The sequence below is a fragment of the Leptidea sinapis genome, chromosome 15 (genome assembly GCF_905404315.1).
Source record: "Leptidea sinapis chromosome 15, ilLepSina1.1, whole genome shotgun sequence".
Lineage (NCBI taxonomy): Eukaryota > Metazoa > Arthropoda > Insecta > Lepidoptera > Pieridae > Leptidea > Leptidea sinapis.
This window is the reverse complement of record NC_066279.1, coordinates 8598058-8623312: the sequence shown is the minus strand read 5'-3', so window position 1 is coordinate 8623312 and position 25255 is coordinate 8598058. Positions and strand designations below refer to the sequence as shown.

Here is a 25255-nt window from a genome sequence, read left to right as displayed (position 1 = left end):
AGGTTACGTAGACAACATTCGGTGTTTGAAAATGATACACTAACGCATACATGAATAATTTAACATTGCAATAGCACACTGCATTACGATTACACGTCAAAGAAGGATAGTAAATGCAATTATCGCAAGCGAAAAAGAGATAACTCTAATTTGCTAATTGCTTCGTATTTGTATAGAAAAAATACAGTTAGTTCATCAGATATGATTTTCTTTCCGTACACTGTTATTTATGCCTAAATTACGATTCATTCATGAGTTCATGTGGTAAAACTGCATTGACATTAGGTAGATAATGTGTCATTGATTTTATAAAAAAGTAATTTAATATTTATTATAATGTAAAGCCACATTGATGATATCAATTATTTATACATAAAATAATAAAAAACATACAGACACCAAAACAAAACCGAAAGGTCTACAGTAAGGGTCCCATTTATAAAAAATTTACAAACGACGACTCCCAAAAAGTTTTAAGAATACAATTATTATTTTTTGTATCTTATATTATTTATGAATGTCTTTCTGTTGAGAGTTTAATATAATAAGGTAATGGAAGAAGAAGAAAATGATCCATTGATAAGAATCAGAAGACTGCAGTTAGCAAGGGATATACTGAAAGGGACAGTGTTACTGGAAAAAATTCCTACGTAAACAAATAGCACTCACTGCTCACATCCGCTACCTACCCTAAAACTTGTTTTAGTAGTTTGATAGTTCAACAACCTTTATCTACACCGATGCTTTAAATCCTTAAATTTTAAATCCTCTATTAAAGATTCTGAAACAGTTAGCTTATTGCCAACATTAAAACACCCAATGTTCTAATAACCATTACATCATCCAAACGAGTGTTGTAATGTTGTAGGTACTGAATTTCATAACAACACTCCTATTTTTTTTTCAATCCCTTCATGCTCAAAGAGTTTGAACAGACAGCCACATTCTTGTTGCACGATGCGTGGTATCTGTGTGAATTTCAAAAAAAGAACATTTTCGTTTACGCGCGTTCCACACTACCAGAACGTCGCGCGCCGTAAAAAAAGTAGGTTATTCGAATCCCCGCCATTTTTCTTCGATATTTTTATTGTTTTGTTTACAAAAAATGAGCGATTTATTTGAAACGCTGCAAAAGAACATAATATTCAAGTGAATTTTAATTATTGCACTATACAAACTGTAAATTACTACTAAAATAAATATTTTTTTCATTAATACTTGGTTTATTTGTATATAATCAGCAATGGATGATATTAGGTTACTTCTAGGACTAACTGTTTCAGGATCTTTTAGAGGATTCATATTTTGGGTGTAGATAAAGTCTTGTATGTTCATAATTAGTTATTACAACACTCATGTGATACTATTATCACACTCGGCTTCGCCTCGTGAGATAAAGCCACATTCATGTTTTAATACCCCTTATTACACAACAGTTGCATAAATAACTATTATACGGATTTGTTAATTAAATATTATTACATTTCGTATTACATCCACTGCAACAACGACTTTTTTATATCATTTCCTAAAATATCCCAAATCAACCAATTGACTCAATTTAGGCGATTGATTTTCGGCGCGCTAGTGACATATCTACCTCTTTTAATACTATAATATCATTGGTTAGTAGGTAGAGTTACGACAAAGGATGATAAATCATAAAGGGGATATTATATACATTATATTATTCTAATTTTATCTTGTGTAAGATAAAATTATCATTCTTTTTATGCCGAGCCTAGTTTTCGTTAAGTTAGGTTGGACGAACATTTGTGTTATATTTACGACTTACCTGTAAAACATATTGAATTAACCGGTATTTCAGATTTGTGTGAATAACGAAAATTTACGATAAGGCCAACTGTGTGCTCATCAATTCCATTGATTTAGATATCAGAGGAATCTACTCTATTTGAAATTATCGATGACAGGAATCGATTGTAATACAATTGGAACGATGAGCTGCAGCGGTTTGGCAAACGAAACAGTGGTAATGGTTACTGTATAAAATAAAAACAAAAAACAAAGTAGATCGTTTTAATCATCGTTGACGAATTAGGAATCACTCCGTATTTTTTGTAGCTGAACGAAGGAATTTCAAGTATTTCGAAATAAATTTATTGAATTAGGCGTATCTAAGAAACCGGAATGAGACAGAGACAAAAAAAAGATCAAAAAAAAAACCCCCTTAGAAGACATGCGAATAATTGCACAGAAACTATCACGGTTAACGTATCTCGTCTTGATAGATAGACTCGTGACCGAAGAACGACAGAAGGCGTACAACAAATTAAAGGAAAAGTTTCATTTCTAATTAAAACGAGTGAGTTGTTACTTTCGATCCTCATAGAAAAAGTCACTTCCTTGAAATGTATCCTAATGGTTTAGCAAGTGTCTAAGTTCAGGAATGCGTACACTTTCAATGCCATCTTTCGTCTGAAAGAATTTTGATTAAAACTTGATCTGGACCATTAAAGGTCTAGCTTCGTTCCTACGAAAACACAATTTGGAGAACATTTATCCAAACGATAGGTACTTGGTAGGTATGGCCTAAGTACTTACACCAGCAAAAAACTGTTTAGGTGACAGCTTCTCTTGGTTAAAGCGGGTGAAAAACTATCTAGGATCGAATCTTAGGTCAAGAAAAGCTTCACGCTTTAGCTCTTTTATACATAAAGTCAGAACTAGTGAACCAGATTTCATGCAATGAAATATTTAATGATCTTTAATGATGATGCAATCATTAAATATTTGACTAAAAACTCATTTGATTTCAATGCCTTCATATAACGGATAGTTAACAGGTAATTTAATAGGCTGTTGTTTCTTTAAGGGCAATCAGAAACATTGATATAACACTGTTTATCATATTTACTTATGTTGTGTACCTGTCTATGACCTATGTTGTTTTATATATTATTCTGTGTTTATGTTATGTAAGAATTTCCTGGCAATACTTTACATATTTTAAATATTTTTTTATATAGTTATCTTCTTATTTTTTACTTACGAAAAGTTTAAAAAATCGTATATAATATAGATGTAAGTCTTGTTATCAAGCGCATAATACACGATGATTCCACAAACACAAACTATACGTAAAAAAAATTAAGTAAGTAAAGAAATTCTAAAACAAAGATGGCAAATTTTTCAAGAAGAATTATCAATTTGTTAAAAATGATTGAACCAGGAGATTAACTTTATCGATAGGATTATATAGGTAATTATTTAAATTACAATTAAGTTAAAACAATGCAGGTTAAACTGTACATTGCCTACACTAGGTACCTACCTACATCAATCAATGACTGAAATTGTAATTGATAATAGGTATATAGTTTTTGTAGGATAAGCCAGTCATTATGCATAGAGCCTACACTTATATCTTTGACACACATAGGTCATTCAGTCCAACAGACCCATAATCTCTGTCTGCACTCCAATACTTCTAGCTTAACTTAGTATGAGTCTCTAAGAGAGAGACTATATAAGTTCATCCCTTAGGCTACAATAGCCTAGATGAGGGAAACATGGATCATTTGTTTTTCAGTTCCCCTTTAATACATCCTCAAAATAATAAAATAGAATCTACATATTATACTTATTCGCTTTTCAGGTTGGTAAGTACCTACCTTAAAAATTTTTTGTCTACCTGTAGTTAACGTAAAAGTTTTTTTTCACTTAATATATATGAACTTTCACCAGGATTAATAATTCACCATTTCTTCCATTCAATCTCGTCCAATGGCTGGACTAATATCAACTGGACTTTACAAGTGAAAATGACGACAACTACAAGATACTGACATACCCCATTGGATCTAGAGAACCTGTTAGTATCAGTTTTGGTTGATTGGCGCTTAGCATATTGATGGATACAAATCAAATAACACAGAGTAACACTATTCAAATTTGATATAGAAATTCAATTCCATTTTGCTGCAGTAGTTGTAATATTCAACATAATATATCAATACCAACACTCTCATAATTTCATATTAAAGCCATGGTTTAATTATAATCTTTATTTACAATCCTATCCAAGAGTAATCATATTATCTGTTGTTTCTGCGAGCAGTTGATGATTTCCAGATGTCTTAGAAGTGACCACATGGTGGGGACCAACAAGACAGTATTGTAAAGAGCATCCTGGTTCTATTGTAGCTCCTGTGTATACTACACAATCTTGGAGAACACAACTGTAATATAAATATAATATGTTAATGTGATAACAAATTATGGTACAAATAGCATCAGATGAAACTCAATGTTAATCTTTCAGAAAAATAAAATGTGAAGTGTATATCAATATAATATTTAAGAATTTTATCTCTATTACATAGTTACTAGTTTACTAACACTGCCTCGGTTATTTTAATAACCGAGTGAGAGCTCTATGAGATAAGGAAATAATTAAAGAATGTAATACAGCCATTGGCATTGTTTTAACAATAATAAATATTGTTAAAGCTATGCATATTTATAAGTATTAGATAATAATAAACAAATATTCCTTATGATCCTCTAAAAATATCATTAAAGAATGTAAACAAAAAAGATAAAGATAAGAGAAACAAACACTCTAAGTTAGTAAAATATAAAATATTAACTCTAGAATTTATTTTTTTGATAGTTAAACAAAAGCCATTGTTGGTGAGTTGACCTACCCTTCTTTAATTGTGAAAGAGAAATATACATGAAATTATATTATGTCATAATAAAAAATACTCTAAGTTATTAAAATATAAAGTACTAACTCTAGAATATATTGTTTTAATAGTTAAACAAAAGCTCTTCTATTGTTTAATACTTACCCTTCTTTAATTGTGACATTATTCATTAAAATAGAGTTGGTAATTCTAACTTTGTTTTCTATAATACAGTTAGATCCAATAAATGAGCTTTTTATAGATGTCCTTTCACTGACAATGCTTTTGTCCCCCACAGTACTACCATCATCTATTTGCTTTGTGCTAACTTGACTATTCGGATGTAATCTTTCAGTAAGAGGCATCCTGGTGACTTCTTCCCACTTTGACAGTATCTGTAATAAACAAAATATTTACCAGCCAAAATTATTGTATTAGTAATAATAATTGTTAGTAATGATAGTATTAGTATTACATATAAAAACCTTCAAACATGACATAGCAACACTACATATAAGAATGACAGAAAAATAATTGCCAAATTTTCTATATTTCAGCGTTCAATTAATAAAATAATTTACTTTGGTGGTACAATAGGTAGAACGGAAACTTTTGCCATTGTGTCCCTAATCCAATAGCCCGCCATGTGCCAGTGTGTTTTAGTTTTATTTTATTAATATGTATGTTTATCCAATACTAGATAAGATTGGGGATTACTCTTGCGATTTCTGTGGTGTAAGAAGAGAGTTTGGGCCACTGTGATAACCATAAGTGTATACCATATGATAGCACTACGTAAATCATATGTATGTTTGTTTGTCATCCTCATATAAAAAATGTAGATGTAACCATTTGGGTGGTCCGATAAACTTTATTACCTATGACAAATTGGCAAGAGACTTGCATGATGCTAAGTGAAATATCAAGCCTATGGACATCCACCATACCATAACCAAGATACTCATTACTAGCCTTTATGCTCCAAAAGTCCAGTAGCCATATTGGTTTGGAAATACAGTAGCCAGCAGTTGATTTCACTAACTGGTTGACAATATTAATCTTATATTGTCATTGATTAAACATGTGTTACACTTTTCAATAAATTACTTTAAAAAGGATTAAATTGCATGTAATTGTATTTTATATTAGGTATAGTGTTTATATAAAAGTTACATTTTAATTAATATTTTATTTAAGTTAATGTTTTTTGACAACATGCACTGTAAAAGTCAAAATAATAATATTACATTTACACAAAAATACCGTTTCAATTACATGGGTGCGCTAAAGTTCACCTAAAATTTCAACTTCAATTATAATTGGAAATCCGAAAATGATCTTCCTAACATTTTTCATCCTAACAATCACAATTCCTAATTAATTGTCTCTAAAGTTAATAATTCCGTAGCATTCAACTTCATAATGTCAGTAGCAATAAACATCAGCTATTATACTTTTATTTGTTTTCCTATATTTTCTCAACATAATCATTGTATATACTATTATTCAAAGTCATATCTGTTTTGTTTAGATTTCATAATAATCAATATTATATACATTAATTTTGCGTAAATTTGATTTCACATTATCAATCCCCAAAGCTCTATCAACTACAACTTATTAAAATTAGTTAGGTTATGTTAGAACAGTTAAAACAACGTACGAGCGTAGCGTGCCGACTTAACGTAACCGTAACGAGGGTAGACTTTTTTTTGTTTTTTCTTGAAAACTGAGTATGTATTACGATGTAATAAGAGTGGTAGCACTATAATCGTGAACCAAATTACACTTGGTAAATGTTTCTTTCTGAGTATGAGTGAAAATATTATGGTATGTTAAGGGATAAAAGTGTTATGATAAAAAACAGTAGGAGTTTAAATATATTTACATTAATGATGTTACTTATTACAATTTTCGGAAACATCAGTGTTATGAGCATCGCCGCTAGCACTACAAATAGTATGAATGAAAACTTTAGGATGAAAATTTTTAGGAAGAATGATCATTCGGGTTACAAATAGTTAGGAAGAATAATTTCGGGTGAAGAACTTTAGGCGAGCCATTATGGACCCCAATTACACACTTAAATACTTTTTAAAAAAATGTTTCAATGTTAATATGCTATAAGAAACAATTAATAGTTAATAATTATAGTTTAAATAGGCAATCTTACCTTGCTATTGGCTAAATAGAAAGCTGATAATGTATTTACTCTCATTCCAAAAGTATTTTTATCCGGAATATGAGCGTAACATAAAAGTGAATCACCATAATATGCACCTTTATGACCAAGTCTGTGGTCGTTATAAGAAGACATTTGGCGTATCTTGCTCTCATAACCACTAACATGAGCATAATCAAAGATATCCTTGTCAATTTCTACATTCTTCTCTGATGTTCCTTTTTTCTCAACAAAGTTTTTTGGCCTCGACAATTGCTTTTTAACAATGTGTGGAACCAGTTCTCCTTTTATAGATGTGAATTTATTCATATCTACCATATAGTTAATGATCCAGTTCTTCATAACATAAACATGAGCATCTAGAAGCCTACTGTACATGTTTATTGATCTAAATTTCTTAACAATTAATCTGGGTATTGTTACATTTTCCTCAAAATCACTTGCACTGGCTGTAAACACAAGCCTTCCTGTTTCTTCATCAATGCATACAAGGTCTCTATCTGGTTTCACTTTGGTCTTGAGACCTGGAAGCTCAATCCATTCTTCCGGTCCATTATTGAAGAATAAAGTGGCCAATGCAGCATCATGTTTTCGATATAGATTAAGTACTTCATTTAAGTCAATATTTGTTATTATATCCCCAGAAATAATAATTAGATCTGTAGTTATTCTACTGCTAATATGCATAAGGGAGTTAGCAGTACCCCAGTCTTCTTCCGCAGGGATGGCAATAAGCTCATACTTAATTTTTAAAGGACATTTTTCTAAAGCACTTAAAATGCTGGATTTGTCTTCATCAAGTACCAATATCATAGTTTCTGTAAAGTGTTTAAATATTATAATATTATATAGCTATAGCTGTAAAACATTATGTTCAAATGTTAATAAAATATATCTCTTCATTAAGTTTATGTTAAATTGGATAACAATTATTATAATAGTAAGAGTAAAAAATATTCACCTTGGAAACCTACCCGTTCAAGTAGGTTTAATGAATACCACAGTACAGGATAGGGCCCTACTGGTAGAAGACACTTGCAGACAACTCCGCCTACATCTGGCAAGCGTGATCCTCTTCCAGCTGCCAAAACTACAGTTTGAAATTCTGATATTTTATGCATTCTAAGGTCTTATTAGAAATATTCTAAATAATAACCTGAAAAATTAAAGTTTAATGTAGTTATATCAAAGTTATCAAAAACATATACATACAATAAGAGATTTGTAATTTACATCTGGATGCAAACGTTTGTATCGGCAATCGTGTTTATTAATTTTTACTACAATTAGTTTAAATAAAAATAATAAAATTAACAGAAAAATAGAAAGTTGAAAACATCAAACACCACATACAAAAAGCATTACTACACATGTCAGTTGTCACAATACAATGACATTGACAAATCATGATTTTATTTCAATTTAATGGCCGGGTAACTAAGACTTTTGTTAGTATTTTTTTTTAAATTTTATACTTTTAAGGTTAATTTCACAGTTCAACAATAGATATAATATCAATTAAATCTTTATTTAATATTGTTAGAATTGTATTTAAAATATTTTTATTTTCTTTTATAACTTCTTTTGTCTTTTAATAATTATTGATCAAGTGAAAGCGGGCGGGATGAAGACTCACATAAAATGTTGGTATCACTGATTTCACTTCCCAGCCAGAAATGTTTAGCAGTTACAAATTAAGGGTTCCATAGTTCCTTTGATTGAGTTGAAATGTGGGCAGATTTATTTTCAATAAGTCTTGCAAGGTGTAACGGTGCAGTATTATGGCCAAAACGCAATCTATTTGTCTTAGTAATATAATCTCGATTGTTATCTTTCAATTGATTGTAACAAGGTCTGACAGGTATGCTTTCATGCTAAGATAATTTATAAGTTTAGATACACATCATGCGTTGCCTAACAGCAAGAGGCTCTATTTAGATGCGTAAAATATTACCTAAACTTTCGTGTATTCGGTCATGCCATTTTCCTGTATTATCTTGATCTTTCTCGTTCATTTCTAACCAAACCATGAAGATAAATAATTAAATAGTATTTTTTTTTTATTCTTTATTTTTTTTGGTGTTTAGTCAATAATGACTATGTCACCCCCGTAGCTTAAAAAAAACCTTAATTACCTCACACAATATAAAAAAAACAGAGCGCCACATGTGTTTGTATTTTACACATTATTCACACATCTTAACGAGCGACCGCGCGGCTCTTGATAGTGGAGTGGCCAGTAAGCTATTACACATACCCACATTGTAATTATTCTTAAGGAGTCTCGGCCGCTCGGAAACGTTCCGTACACATTCCATCAAAAGATGAAAAACATCATCGATTCTTGTGTCTCCACAGTCTGTACAATTTTGTGTTAGCGATCTTTTCATTAAAAATTTAAATTTATTTGATGGAATGTGCCCGGAACGAAATCTTAACATTGTTACGAAATCCGTCCTTTTAACTTTGGATTCTGTAAACTGTGGACATCGAGGGAGCTGACACACTATTGTTTTATACCATAGTGTGTCAGCTCCATAGTAAATTGGAGACAATCATTCATAGGAATCAGGATACAAATAAAAATGTTATTTCAGTACGCTTATTTAACGGCTTCTTCTAAAATATGCAAACAAACTAAACACATGAAAATAAAACAACTTTACACCTATCATACATGCATACTAATACAAAAAATTCTACAAAATGCTATCCATAGATGTGTCTAAATGCAGCTCAAGACGGGCCAGCTACTTGATACTACCTAAGACCAAAAATAATAATGGTAAGCATATGTTTATTTATGCGGGCGCACAACTTTTTAACAGTCCACCTTCATCTCTTAAAAATATTGAGTTGTTTAACACATTTCAATCAAGTTATCAGAACACATTTTTTCAAAGTTTTATAAAATAATGTTATGATATATTATCCCACTAACGTAAGCATTTCGTTTCTATTATATTATATTATACTATTTGAAATAGATAGAATTGAAACCACAATAAAACCTTCATAGTATCATCTTTGATTGACCCGAGCACCTATTATCCAATTACCTTATTCAAATGTCGGCAGGTTGCGACATTAACGGCACCCGTAGCAATTTCTAGTCTTGCTATGTATTAAATTTAACCAGGCAATGGCTGACTGTATATACCTAGCCTATGAGTCTAATAAACTTTATAGATATCAGTTTGTGAAGGTTATCATAGAAAATAAAAACCTGCAGAAATACCAGCTCTACATTGATGGTGCAACATATGGCAACATACTTCTATTACTACCTGTAATATCATGAACTGGTCATGACTATATAGGTAAGGCAACGCTCTCGTTATTCCTTTGGTGCTTCAAGAGAACTTTGGAGGCGGGGTTAATACCGTCAGGCAACCGTCGCAAAACTTTTTACCAAGATAATTTTATACAGCAACAACCTTAACTATGTGCTATAAGATATTTATAGGTAGGTTATTTTTTAAAGGTATAACGGGAGGTGGCGTACAAAACAAGACATAAAAACTTTATTTATTTTATTAATATAAAATACACCATGCTTATTCATCAGAATCGATTGGCATTGGTGGTGTTGAATCTGATTGGACTTTCATTACGTAATATGCTTGAAACTCTGTCATATCCCAAGCTGCATTGCCATCCATGGATGGACCGTTTGGAGCTGTAATAAAAACGAAAAAATATATTAAAATTTCATTACTTTATTGTGGCCCAATTACCTCGCAATACTTTACCTAGTATTTTTTACTTTATTTATTACATAATTGATGTACATTAATATGAACTAATAAGAAAAAAGTGTAGCAGTTAGGGTGCGTTTAGGGTGCGTAGAGTATCTTCGTTCGTTCGAGTTTTTCATTGGTGGTACCCATAGATCAAATAAACCTTATGATACTAACCCTCGTCAGCTTCTTGTGGTGCGCAACTACAAACATTTGTTGCATTACTCGGACGCTGGTTGCATGGTAGGCAGGGTTTTCTCTCTCCTGTGTCTTCATCCACGACATAAACCTATTGCAATAATAATTATTATAGATACTTCAAGTAATCTGGTCGCGCGGCGCTGTGTGCGTGTGCTTGTAATCAAGCAGTTTTGATCTGCGTGACAGTGACGCGGCAGTCGTCGTACGAGAAATTATCGTCGAACTTCACTGTCACACAGATAAAATTGTATATTTACTACAAGCACATAGGCACATAGCGCCCAACGCCAAGATGACTTGAAGTATCTGTACTTGCTTATCGTACTAGTACACTTTGTAGTTTTATAGTTAATATATGGCGGCCATCTTGGTTTTTTACCATTAATTGTTTTCTTACTTTTGCAGTTTATTAGACACTCACCGCTGAGTTGTAAAAACCCGCGACCTCTCGCGTTTCGTGTGAGCACCCTTTTCAACAGAGCCAACCGTTCGAGTGACGTATCGTTTATAAAATCTTGTATGCTTTGTTCAACTCTCAGGTTGTGGCTTCATAATAATAATAATAATTGCCAATTTTTTAAAGTATTAAAATGGATATAGTATGTTATCCTTAAGAGGTAGACATGTGCCAACACTGACTTTTTTGTAGTCCTATATAAGATACATAATTCCACTATACATTATTATATTATATCTTAAAGGGAGAGACAGTTTTCGTTGAAAACTCCCAGACGGATATTTTTTTCCGACGCCCCCATAAAATGAAAACGGTGTAGCAGTTTTTGAATTTATCGTGAACAGACTGTCGCAGCGGAGAACTTTGTTTTATAAACGTAGTGATAAAAAAAATACTTTTCAATGAGCAAGAAAAAAAAGTTTAATTATTAAAATTGTGCCTTCAAATAGAATACCTATCTGATGATTATTGTACCTAATAACTCAGGGTTCACTTAAATAAAAATATCTTTATTGCAAAATATTAAAATTTTGGAGGTTGTCTCATAGGTCATTTTATAGGTCACTTACTCTGCCATCTGTTCCAATAGCTGTAGATTTGTTTGATTGCAGAGCTGTTATGTTCGTACCAATGGGTGCACGGCTAATCTTACCTTGACCCATGGTGTGTGCCCCCCCACAATAACGATGGCAAAAGTGCGCTCTGAAAAATAAATACATAAAATATATTTTTACTTTACTATTACAAACAATAAATACGTTGAAAATATCAAATAATTTTTAACAAAATAACCTCCTCACCTCCGAACCCAGACTCCGGAATAGGTGTGAGGCGTTTGTCCATGACCTTTTGGTTTGCTCGACAGTTTGGTTGTAAGTCGAATATGAATAAACTACTCGCGCAATGTTTTCAGGCTGATACGACATAGGTTGGTCAAAAAAGGGCGCAAACCCAGCTAAGAGGCCGCTAATGCTTCTGTGATTCCTTTGGCGCTGCAAAAGAGTATGTGAGCGATGGTGACTTACCATCAGACTACCTACACTGTTCTGTTCTCCTCTCCCAATAGGAACATACAAATTTATTGTGAAAAATATAACTTGCAAAACTGGTAAAAAAAAATTGTTTTTCTTAAAAGCATGAAATTTTGATGTTTTAATTGTCATGTTTTAAATAAAAAACAACATTTAGATAAACAGCTACTCAAATTTATCCTCTTCGACTACCCAACATAAGAACTAAATATGTTCAAGATTTACAATAAAGGTAAAGTTAGACCTGGGATCAATTGTATGAGTGATTGGTTGGCCTGGGTAGCAAATATGGTCACCGTCCTCCTTTGGACCGGATTTAACCTCCGCTCCAATAGTTGGAGGTCGCTTAGACTTGGGAAATTCTGGCAAAGCTGGAATTCCTGATTCTGCATTCGAGCTCAAATTAGCTGGGGACGAACAAGACAAACAATTGGCATCTCTTATTATTGCTCTGCTGATTGCAGCGGCATTAGGTTCACCAAGAATCTCTTGCATGGCTGTGCATTTCGCGTTCAGTTTTTGAATGTGACAATAAATTTCGTCACGTAAAGCTATTACTTGGGCCAAATCCCCCTTCTCATCTAGTTCGCGGAGTAGATCGTCAATAGCTTTCTGAAAAGTAAACAGTATAAACTAAAAAAAACACACCACAAGTAAATGCTTCCAGAAATCAATAACTTATAGGATAAAAAGTGTGTAAATAAACCAACATCATCAAATCGGTTATTAAAATCAATAACCAACATCGTAACGACGATCAACAAGTCAACACATAAGATTGCCATATTTATGTATTTTACTATTTACGTCAGCTCTGAAAAAGTTGAGTTTATATGAGAAAAAGTGGCATGAAACTCATTCTTCATCTTCGTTAAGAAAGCTTCAGCATTTTACAAAATATCTATACAAACCAATAATGTGTGTTTATTTTAGATAAATGTGTTATACTCGTGATGCAACAAAACAACATTAAGAAGTTAACTTCTTTAACTTACTTGCCAAATCATTTCTTGACTGTTAAACTTATCATAAGCAGCCCCAATACGTTTCTCGAAGTCACCGCGAACTGCATTAAATTGTTGTAGAGAAACAAGTCCATTGAGAGCTCCAAGACCAGCCTTATCACGGAGTGCATCTGCAACCTCATCTCGATCTGACTTCGATTCGCGAAGTATCTCAATTTGCTTCCAAAGTGCCTAAAGAGACGAAATAAACAATGGTATATTTCATAGTAGGTATTAATTTTAAGTAATCATTACAATATAATATTATGTAAATAACGCAAATAATTAGTACGAAATCATATATTATTATAAAATATGAAAAATGATATTTGTAATTAATAAATATTTGTATAATATATAGAAGATACCTTATTTTACAATGTTCTCATTACTAACATACAACGAACCTGCAAGTCCAACGCCAAATAAGTTTGAGTTTCTTTCAGTTCATTCTGCCTTTTATTAGAATAATCAAACTCGGCTTGCAGTTCAATAAAGTTTGCATTTAACTCCGCAGCCGCTTTAAGATGAATTAAGATAAATAATATGTAACATTGGCTAAATTTATAAGAAATGGTCTGAAAATCAGTTCATTGGGAAAGTAAAAACATAAAGCAACACAGGCCACCGGCTGACCGGAGGTGAGTCGGTGGGCCGTGTTGCTCTGTGAGTAAAAACACTCTGGCTACATCGATTGCTAGATTTTATTTCATCATCATCTTCATCATATCAGCCAAAAGACGTCCATTACTGGACAAAGGCCTCCCCCAAAGATCTCCACTATGATCGGTCCTGCGATATCCTCATCCTACGTATTCCGGCGATCTTGACCAGATCGTTGGTTCATCTTGTGGGGGACCTACCAACACTGCGTCTTCCGGTACCTGGTCGCCATTCGAAGACTTTAGTGTCCGACCATCTGTCCATTGAAATATGGGCCCTGCCCACTGCCACTTCAGTATCGACTATATAATATATTTTATTCATATTTCACATTTTATTTAGCACCCAAAAACCTTGCAATCTCAAAGAGAGTTGATCTCTTCAAAATGCAATTGCAATGAATAAGTAACCTAACATAAACTATACTATATTTATATAAATTCTCAATCGATTACCGTCACATGAAGACCGAATACAATACATAATTGTTCTAACAAATAATAAAAGTTAACCGCACATACACGGATACATACAATTCAAATCACATTTAGCTGTCATTTTTTTTGGATTATTCTTCACTATAAGACAATTCTGTCTTCAATTATAAAAATTTCGGGGACACAATAGGCACAACGATCTTGAATGTGATTACTCTCGTGTAACAAAAGAGTATGGGCCGCGCTGATCAAGTGATGAGAATGTATGCAGAAAAAAGTAATTGCTTTGAAAAAATTTTTAACAGAGCATAGAATAGATGCACTTAAAGCAAATATGATTAAAAAACAGGTACCATGGCACAATTGGATGTTTGTTAAATCAGTGTGATCGGAAACTTTCATACCAGTTGAATCTCCTCCAGTATTTGCCAGTGCTTCGGCTAAAGCTTCCAGCCCCATCTCCAAATCATGCTCCATTTGCGTAAGCTCTTCTTGATAGTTTGTCATCTAAAATGTTCTCTATTATTTTTTATTATCATTTAAGATTAAAGACCATGGAAGTGTATACTTAGTCTGGTCTTATAACCAATAAAGCTAAGAGTTAAGTAAATTGGTCTTTAAATCTATTTCAGTTCGTTTCGTCACATATACGTACAGGGAAATATTAATACTTAAGTCAGAGTGAGTGAGAATCTATAAAAAACTAGTTTTTTTAGAGAATATTGATCATTCATTATTAGCGTACCAAGAAAGCGTTTAAAATAAAACCGTTTTTATAGCTAATTAAAGGTTTCCTTAATTATATTAATGTTATTACTGCATGTTACACTTTCAGCAGGTATCGTTATTATAATATTTTAACTTAACTATCCTTCAGGATTCCAGGGGATTAAAACACGTATACTATTAATAAAACCTGTTTTATTCGATGTTATTTGAAAAGTATGAATATCTCAGGTCTGAAATGGAATTCAACGGAGTGCCTATAGACAAAAATTAAGTAGATTTAAAAATTTATTTAATAACTAAACATTGAGCTCTCGTGGTTTTTAGACCATTTTGTTGCATGGTCATGTCGCTTTGAAAATTATAATATTGAAAAATGTATGAATATACAATTTAAAATATTCAGATTAATAAATCTATCACATTCTAAGAACCAACATATTAATAGATATATATATAATAACAATAAATCAACATACTTGTGATGCCAATGTCATATCCATTTTATTTATTTCCTCAACATATTGTGCTACTAGTTCTTCTACTTGATTCATTCGATCTTCTAGACGAATCGCACCTTCTAGTTTATTCTCTAAAATGGGACAAAATAACTTAATAATAAAGGCGATAGAATAAATATATAAATCAGCAATAATAGTAAAATGGTATATTACCGAGATTCTTAGCTGTTTTTAAAGCTGATTCGGCATTTTCCGCTGTCTTCGCAGCTTTGCAATTCACAGTCAATAATATGCTGTCCTGTAATTCTTGCATAGCTTGGCTAAAAATACATTCACATCAGCTTAAAATTTAAATCATATTGAAATAAAGATCATACAAATAGATAATGTTGGAGAAGTAAATTTTTTTTTAAGTTACTAATAATAGTCAAATTTAACGTAATGACATCAGCAGCAGCAGGATGTTATTAATTATAAACGATCATTAATAAAATGTGTGTTTTAAATAATTTCTTACTCTAAATCTTCATAGGTTATCAGATTGGGTGGAACTACTTGTGGAACATCTTCATCTGTGACATGTTCATCAGTTTCTTTTATATGTTCACCTTCATTTTCTTCTCCGGTTAAATCATACGTTTTAAGTGATGCAGACGATTTTATAGGGAGGGAACGGGAAGTTGCTTTCTTTACTCCTCGTCGTTTTGATTTTTCTTTTTCTATTCCTCCCGTCTCCAATTCCCTATTCTGTAAAATATTTGAACACTGTTAGCAAGCAGATCATGCTTTTTATGATTTTTTTCTGTTTTAAATGAGTTTAATTTGTTAGCTTAATAATCTAAAGGAAAAACTTTAACTGTCCGAGCACGTTATTTACCTTTTCCTGACTGGCCGCCAATGTTGTAATAAGTCCCATAATACGTTGTAGAGAAGTCTCAGCGGCTTCCAATCGGGCAGACAGTTGTAGTGCTGCCATTGCATCAGTTAATGAAGCTCCTCGACGGAGCTCCTTCATGAGTTGCATATTTTCAGGCAATTCGGCTTTTCCGATTGGCATGAACTTTTCTTGAATATCTCTTACGGCCTTCGATAATTCGTCAAATTGCTCTTGTGTTACCACGGAATATCGAGCAGCTCTGCTGTTTTCTCGTTCTATGGACATGTTATTTATATTGCTAGTTAGGGATTTTGTACTAATATTAAATTATATATATATTTTATCTACATCTATTATATTATGGGCAAAATATTTCTTTTAAAACTACTGAATCTACCATAATGTTTCGGAAAAAGTAGAGCTCTTGAAAAGAACATACAAGAAACACAACGGCCACTCTTTTCAATCAATAGAGTATTTTATAATGGCTATTATATACAAAATAAATTAGTTTATAAGGGGCAATATAGATATAACAAGAATATCTAGCGATAGCTGAAATAGTGTTATGACGTCATAATAGAGCGACGAAATAACTGCTTCTGAAAGAGTTCTCTGTACCCATGTAACATTCGATAAAAAACAAAAGAAAAATGGGAGGCTTTTGCCCAGCAGTGGATGAAATTGATCGTTAGTAAATTGTGAAAGGCCTAAATAAATAAATATGTTGTCAATTACCTTTTGCCTCGTCGGATGGAACTCTTTCAACTAAAAGTAACACAACAATATTTTAATTTTCGTTGCAGTTTTTTAAATAACAAATTAAAAAATAATTTCATGTCAATAAAATAAAAGTAAAATTGAAAATAAATTATTTAAGATTTTATTTGATTAATCAGATTTTTTGAATTAACAGAATTACATAAATTGCATTTTACCTATTAAAAGCTTTTCATACTGGACTTCTGAAACAGAAAAACTAGGTTTATCTTTTTAGTCACAAATAGTACCACGAGTTAATTGAAAATATCTCTGCTTTTAACTGTTGAGGACCTTATAAGCCAAATTTGAGTGTAGGAAATGGGGAGTAGAGGAGTGTCTACGTCATGGTGACAAATAAAAACGGCTTCCATTCTACACAAAAGTTCGTATCTGAACTGTTAAACGATGACGAGTCTCATCATGTCGTGATAATGTTAAATATTTGGAGGTCATGCCTATTAGTGAAATGCATTGTTAAGGATTACAGATTCGAAATTCTGTTACAAGATTTGAAGCACGTTACATAAGAACTACGTCTTCGAGGCATATCTCTGTCAAGAGTTCGACTGAGGCCTGGGGATATATTCTATTGAATTTCTAGGTCAACGAATTACTGCGTTACCTATGTAAACCTCTCTGGTTTCCTAGAAATAAATCCACACACAAATAATATTAAAATATACCATAGTCAGAAATTTATTATACAGAAAAATCAGACCAAATAATTCTTATTATATTGCTAACTAACTAATCTGCATAATATTTGCTGAAGTAACTCTAATTAGTAAGAAGTGCTTTTTGAAGTGAAAACTTCTTTAACAGCGTTGAGGATGGGTATAAATTGTTAAACTCGCGTCAGGACACGACTTTTGTGAGGAATAAACTTTTTAATGTAAAATAATTGTAATAGTTCTGAAGTGTAAATTTTTTATCATGAATGTTCTGATTTTATGTAGTCATTAAGTAGGTATATGACTTAGCCGTTTATCGATCAAACTCAAATTTCAATGCAGGCTTAATAAATATGTTTTACTATTAATTATTTAACTCAAATATTATTTAAAATAATACCTACCCATTGTATCTATAGAAGCCATTGGTGTTGGGCTCTTATCGGCTTGTTCTTGTGAATTGGCTCTCTGTAACCAATTTTATAGTATGAGATACATATTGGACTGCTGCGAATTTGTAGTAGTTTTCAAAAATATAGTTATTTACAGTTACTTAAAATAATAATAGTATTGAAATAAACATTTAGTACCCACTCGAAATGCGCATCAACAGTTGATTCTAATTAACTTTGATTCAGAATATTTATCGATATTCATTAACAAACATCAAATAATTAGTTTATGACCAATCTTATAACTAATACCTACGATGAAAAATATAACAAATACTATTTTTGAAAGACACTATATTCGTGCTCTATTGGAACATCAGAGGGAACTGCATCAGCGTTGTCAGACAATGTGCATATCTGTAAAAAATATCAATAATAATTTAAAAGCAAAATGTTAAATTTTTTCAATATACTTACAATTTTCAATAACTTTTGTAGATAGAAGTGATGATATATTTTTTTTTCCATACTACGTCCAATCACGTGAGCCTCATGCCCATTTGGCCCCTTTTATATAATTATAAAAAAGCGGCCAAGTGCGAGTCGGATTCGTCCATGAAGGGTTCCGTAGTAGCAATTAACATAATATAAAAGTTCTTGTAGTTTGTTGTAACGTTGATCGATGCTTTAATAATAGTGTAGTTTTTTAGAATTATCGGTGAAAGTTTGCATGGTACTGGACATCATATTTTTTTTTAGTTTTCAGAAGTTACAGTGGGGGGGGGGGGGGTGAGGGATGTTATTTTTCCACTTTGGAAGTGTCTTGCGCGTAACACAAAATGATATTAGAAACCTCGATATCAGTTTTGAAGACCTATCCATAAATACCTATGGGTTTGATGAAACAAATTTTTGAGTTTCAGTTCTAAGTATGGGGAATAAGTAATGTTTTTTTTTCTATTTTTGTGTAAAAATCTTAATGCCGTTCACAGTATACATCTACTTACGAAGTTACAACAGTATAGTTCTTATTAAATACTACAACATAGTTTCTAAGAAATACTAACACTTATGCGCCAACAGTCTAAAACAACAGATTTTATTTTTTATTTCTTCGTCATAGTTTCGGAAAAAAGTGGCTGTAACATACAGACAGACAGACATGACGAATCTATAAGGGTTCCGTTTTTTGCTATTTGGCTACGGAACCCCAAAACCTTTTAAAGCGAGAACTTAATATTATATCTGAACCTGGTATTAAAACAGCTGCAAAAACTTATGCAATCAGCTGTTAGTCAGTTATCGCTCCGTATAGTGCCCTTATTTATAACAGACCACTGGAGAATTATGCATCAAGGAGAAAGTATAATATGTACTAATACTATATTGTGAAAGTAATGACATCGCTATGAATACTGCAAATTGTACCGTTATGACTATCGCTCCAGAGGAGTCACCAACTCCGCGTTGTTGTCCCTGTTGACACAGGGAAGAAACCTTCATACACAAATAAAATTTGAAAACAAAGTTTTATGAACGATGCGTGACTCGAACCCACGACCTCCGGCGTTACGTGCCGGTGCTCTTACCAACTGAGCTTACCGTTCGAGTGACGTATCGTCATAAAATCTTGTATGCTTTCTTGTACTCTCAGGTTGTGTGCTGTGTTTTAAATTTTTTTTGTGTATTAATTCTAGAAGTGAGGGTTATCACTTTAAAAACATAACAAATTGTTTTTATACCTTGATAAATTAGCATAAGTGTGACGTCAGCAAGCAGTTATCAGTATACAAACTCTACTTTTGGTTGGTAATTTTGGAAGTACATGCGTAGTCGTGATTTAATACGACTTGTAATATCGTGCGAGTATTAAAACACTGAGTCGGCTGGATAATGCTGGTAGTAAGTAATGGTCGCTATCGTTTATAGAGATTTTGTTATTCCTACTCAGCGATACATAAGAATATGATATGAACAGAGTTTTTTATCTGAGAGTATTAAAGTAGAAAAAATTGTCGTTTTGGGCATTATTTGCTTGACTGTGGAACAAAGCGGAGCTCTACTGATTGGAGTATAAATAAGATTAGTGTATGATTGGTTAATTGTTTTGAGAGTATTTAAGATCTTTGTTAGAATCGTGTAACGATATGGAGCTCCAGAATCTCAGTTGAAACCTACTACAACGAAGCCACACAATTGTTCCGATTCGAAACACTACCTTTCATTTCTATTATTTTCTCGTTTCTATAACAATAAAACATATTCTTATGAACTCATTCCTAGAACACTCATAAGCAGAAATCTATTTTGCAAATAATTCTTAGAAGATTATAATTGTTTTAAATGATGACTTAAAATAATTATATTAATATTATTATATTATAATTAATATTATTTTAAATGATGACTTAAAAAATATTTAAGTCATCATTTATATATAATAAACTATTGCTTAAATAGAGCATATTATAGAGTTTCGTATTCTTGACGATAAGTTCAAAATAACAAAAACTAAACACTATACTTACCATTTTTTAGATAGGCAATCACGATAAAAAACTGAAATAATTGAAAATAAAAACAAGAAAGGCCTTCTGCGTACTGAAAAAAAAAAAACAACATAGTCTTGCACCTGGTGGATTGTTCGTAGTTCTCGCTCCCTTTGCTCTTCGATTCGCTCCAGAGTACGGGTAAACTCCTGTGCCAACTATTGGTAGAATTGTTAGGTGATTCATTAATTTGATAGAATTATTATTATATATGAATCAAAAATAATTACCATTTTTCGTTTGTTCTCGGCGTTACTAGAGGATCGAATAGATGTTGGCTGAATTTTCTTCGTCGAAGATGTCTCTGTTGTTTGTGTCTTAAGAGACAATGATGTTTCTGTGATAGTTTTATCGGTAGTTGGTTTGTCTATTGTTGTTATTTCAGTAGCTGATTTATCAGCAGATTTATCTATTGAAGTCCTGATAGGAGGTGATTTTTCAGCAGTTTTATCTATTGAAGTCCTAATAGAAGGTGATTTATCAGCAGTTTTATCTATTGAAGTCCTAATAGAAGGTGATTTATCAGCAGTTTTAATTGCGGATGTCTTTTCTTTTGATGTCATTTCAGTAGATGCAGTCGTTGCTGGTCTTACTTTAGATAATATTGTTTTGTCTGTTGTTGACATCTCTGTAGATATTTCACTAATTGTACCATCGGAATCTGAGGATTCTCTGTCGTCGGTGGATTTACCTCCACCAGCTTGCATGTGACCCGGCTTGAACATACCTTTTGCTATTGTTGGCTTTTGCTGTGGTTTTTTATATGTTTGTTCTACTTTGGGATCCGTTATTTGTTGTTGTTTTGGATCTGCTGTTTGTTTTTGTGATTTAGAAATTCTTTTTTTTATTTTTGGGACAGCAGCTTTAAGTTTAACTTCTGTTACAGATAATGAAGAAGAAGATGGATGCATATACGTAGGTCCAATTTGCACTTCAACACGTCTTTCCAAAAGCCTTAATTGTCTAGCAATTAAAAATAATATTGTTTGGATAAGTTTAAAATTTACCATATTTGTCTGAAATAGAAAAATTGAGATTATTTTTTTAAATTTAATTTAGATAGCAATTTCTTACATCTACGCTGTTTATCAATCATATCTACACTGTATTAATTTAAGCAATGGAAAAACTAATAAATAAATAGCTGATATAAATCGTTAAAATTGTCAGCAGTACTGGATCGGGTTAAAACTAGTAGTTCCTCGTAGTAGTATCCCGTAGCCCGAATTATGAGGTAAAAAAATATTGTAATTTATAGAGCTTTGGTCCACGATTATAGTGCTACTCTTAGTACAAGGTAATGCACCGTTCCAGAGAAAGAAGCATTATAACCTAACCTCCAATCATGACATTTTTAAGGGTTGGGACATTTTTATGGGGAGGAAAGAAAGGGAAACGCCTAGAATTCGTTTCTGGCACTCGCTGCCGCGGCCCGCTACGCTCGGCTCGTGCGTTGTTTTAACTGTTCTAACATAACCTAACCTAACCAATACTTATAAATTATAGTTGATAGAGCTTTGGTCCACGATTATAGTGCTACTAATCTTATTACAAGGTAATGCACAGTTTTCAAGAAAATAACGAAAAACCATTACAACCTTTAAACGGGTAGAACACGTAAATTAAACACAGAACACAGGAACATTCACGCAACTACGATAGGAACGGAATTAAGTATAAACATTGTAGGAAAACGGAATAAACATTAAAGGAAATATAAGAAAAATAATTATTGTTTTTTTTTTTACTGTCTCTACAACTCTAGCCTTTTTAGTCTAAGAATTATAATTGATGAAGCCGTCTAGTCTATCCCAGACTATTTTTTATGTTTTATTTTACTGTTTCTTATTTATAATTAATAGTTATACGCAAGTTATTAGCCTTCCGGCACCATGACAGCGCTCACCTACAGTTTTATTTACGTGATTTACCAGTTTTAGGTTAGAATTGTGCAATACGTTGTAATAAGAGTGGTATCATTATAATCGTGGACTAAAGCTCTATCAACTACAATATTATTTATCTTCTAATTCGTGCTCCGGCTTCTAAGTTCAACACGTGGATCGAGAACTAGATCAAGGAAGAGTAGTTTTATATCGAGATTTAATTCACGGTAGTTAAATAATATTCCAAGCGGTGTTTCTGAGAGCAGTAGGTGCATGACGTGATAATTACTATTGTCTAGTGACCATGGACGAGTAAAAAAATACGGACTCCATGTCACCTTACATAACAGTGAGGCACCAATACACGTAAACGTGTAAATAATACATAGCCCCGAACAAACACTAATACAAGCCGATCGGCCGCCATTATTGCCATCGTCTGTAACAGATCAGTTTGCGTCGCAATAAAATATTTTAAAAATGCCGCCGTACGTTGTGAAAATGTGTAAAAACAATAATATGCAAGTATTTGTGGATATATGATTATTTAAGGGAGAAAAAATTGTGTAACTGGTAGGTATAGCCCGTAACCGCACACACACTAGCATAAAGGTGCTTCGTATTTTTTTACTAGTCCGTGCTAGTGACTAGCAGCTTAGTTAAGAATGAAATCAGAATAAATAATAAAAATTATAAATAAAAATAAAATCTCTTATTTTTCGAGCAAATCGACAAAACTATTAATTCCACAAGTAAAAACCATGTTAGCTGCAAAAGTATCAACTGCAGCGTAGCTAACAACTATATCCGGATAGAGAAAGAAATGAAGAGAAAGGAATGAAGAAGTAAATTGCTATTGGTTATTTATGTGATCAACCATGTGGCACATACGGAATCTTACCAACCGATATTATAATATTGCAAAATTTAATACTTACTTCAGTTTCACCAAATGCCATTTCTATCATTTCTTTTACGGTCACAAGAGCAGATTCCGACATTTTTGTTATAATATTTAATAATATAAGAACGATAAATTATGGTAAATTATTTATATATAAATTAAAATCTTATGTTTTGATCTAGGTGGCTTTGTTATTAATAACTTACTGACATTTTATGTCACAGATATCAAAATAACGAAGAAGAGTTTACGCCTGTTGGTTTTTGTATCGAAAAAGTGTTCATATTTTTTTGGTGAATCATTTAAGTTCCTGGTTGACCTAGACTTTTTTTTATGAAAATAAGGGACGAGACGAGCAGGACGTTCAGCTGATGGTAATTGATACGCCCTGCCCATCACAATGTAGTGCCGCTCAGGATTCTGGTTAAACCCCTTAAATTCAGAGCGGCACTACAACTGCGCTCGTCACCTTCAGATATAAGATGTTAAGTCTCATTTGCCCAGTAGTTTCACTAGCTACGGCGCCCTTCAGACCGAAAAACAGTAATGCTTGCACATTACTGCTTCACGGCAGAAATAGGCGCCGTTGTGATACCAATAATCTAGCCGGCATCCTGTGCAAAGGAGCCTCCTACTGAGAAACTAAAAAAAGGTTGGTCAAAAAGTAGCACAAATTTAACTATGCGTGAAAAATATTTTAACCAAATTTATAAAGACATTTACGTGGTCTATTCAATATTTTGTGTGGGTGCTTGAAAAAATGTGATGCCATATAAAGCAGCAGGTAATGAAACCACAGTTTTAACTAAGCCAAGGGTGGACAAACGATCGTGCGGGTTTCCACTTTCCAGACACCCGATGATCACTTACTTTGCACTTTTTTTGACACAATTATTTTGAGGGTATCCAAGTCATATATATATTTTCAACAATCGTGCCATTATTTTATATTAAATTAATCAGTTTGCTTAAAAGGCAGAGTAAAGTAACGCTTCCCAGGTCACAAATGTTTAAAAGAAATTGCGAAGGGCATGGCGAATACCCCTTCCACTTAATTATTCGTATAGCACATGTTCTGCAAATTAGTAGAATTGTTAGCTCATAGTAATCAGTTATTGAAATGTAAATATAATATTAATCTAACCTTCTGAGCAATTTAAATTTAGTGCGTGTGTTGGTTATAAGGAGTTTAATTTTGCGCCAACGCCCCATTATGTTTGTTTTTACTGAATTCAAATGAATCATGTTTGTGTTTTATTTGTTGCAAAAGATCATAGTAAAAATACCTCTAACGTGTGTAAATGAGTCTTTACGTGTTATCGTTGGGCTTATTACGTGAGTATAAATGTAAGCGATCTGTGTGCCTAGCGTACCTAATTAGACCAGGCGTCATCCAAGGCTTAATAGTCCAACGTTATTCTGGATCGATTTATTCGTTTCTCCTCTAAATATTTGCTTATATTTTTTCTAAGAATAGTATTAAAAATGCCTACCTAAACCTACTGCTTTGTTTATATCATTGCTATTACAGAGTTTTGTCCAATCAGCCCTTCTTAAACCTTCTACAATGCGTATTAATAATGTTGATCTAAGTTTACAATTATTCAATCCAAACGCCGTGCTTAGTTTCTGACACTTTTTTTACTTAATTTATTTTTTT

The 25255-nt window shown here is 32.5% G+C and overlaps 2 protein-coding genes across 6 annotated transcripts; both read right to left on the bottom strand.

Annotated features, from left to right (window-relative positions):
• Positions 1-4013: 4013 nt before the first annotated feature.
• Positions 4014-8196, bottom strand: LOC126968472 (translation initiation factor eIF-2B subunit gamma). Its single transcript, XM_050813535.1, has 5 exons — positions 8068-8196; positions 7796-7990; positions 6826-7652; positions 4818-5047; positions 4014-4202 (listed from the first exon to the last, which is right to left on the bottom strand). Exons 2-5 carry the CDS (start codon positions 7953-7955, stop codon positions 4040-4042), a joined length of 1380 nt encoding a protein of 459 aa, XP_050669492.1. The 5' UTR covers positions 7956-7990; positions 8068-8196; the 3' UTR covers positions 4014-4039.
• A 2156-nt stretch (positions 8197-10352) lies between these two features.
• Positions 10353-23744, bottom strand: LOC126968453 (paramyosin-like). Of its 5 annotated transcripts, XM_050813489.1 has the most exons (17): positions 23630-23744; positions 21036-21821; positions 20889-20963; positions 18269-18332; positions 17370-17396; positions 17170-17199; positions 16432-16706; positions 16072-16301; positions 15768-15874; positions 15573-15685; positions 14772-14874; positions 13675-13787; positions 13259-13459; positions 12508-12875; positions 11802-11934; positions 10752-10863; positions 10353-10513 (listed from the first exon to the last, which is right to left on the bottom strand). In XM_050813489.1, exons 1-17 carry the CDS (start codon positions 23690-23692, stop codon positions 10392-10394), a joined length of 2922 nt encoding a protein of 973 aa, XP_050669446.1. In that variant the 5' UTR covers positions 23693-23744; the 3' UTR covers positions 10353-10391. The 5 variants fall into 5 exon arrangements, with proteins under 5 accessions (XP_050669446.1, XP_050669447.1, XP_050669450.1 ...); XM_050813490.1 differs by lacking the exon at positions 20889-20963; XM_050813493.1 differs by lacking the exons at positions 20889-20963; positions 21036-21821; positions 23630-23744 and adding exons at positions 18573-18673; positions 20785-20811.
• Positions 23745-25255: the final 1511 nt, after the last annotated feature.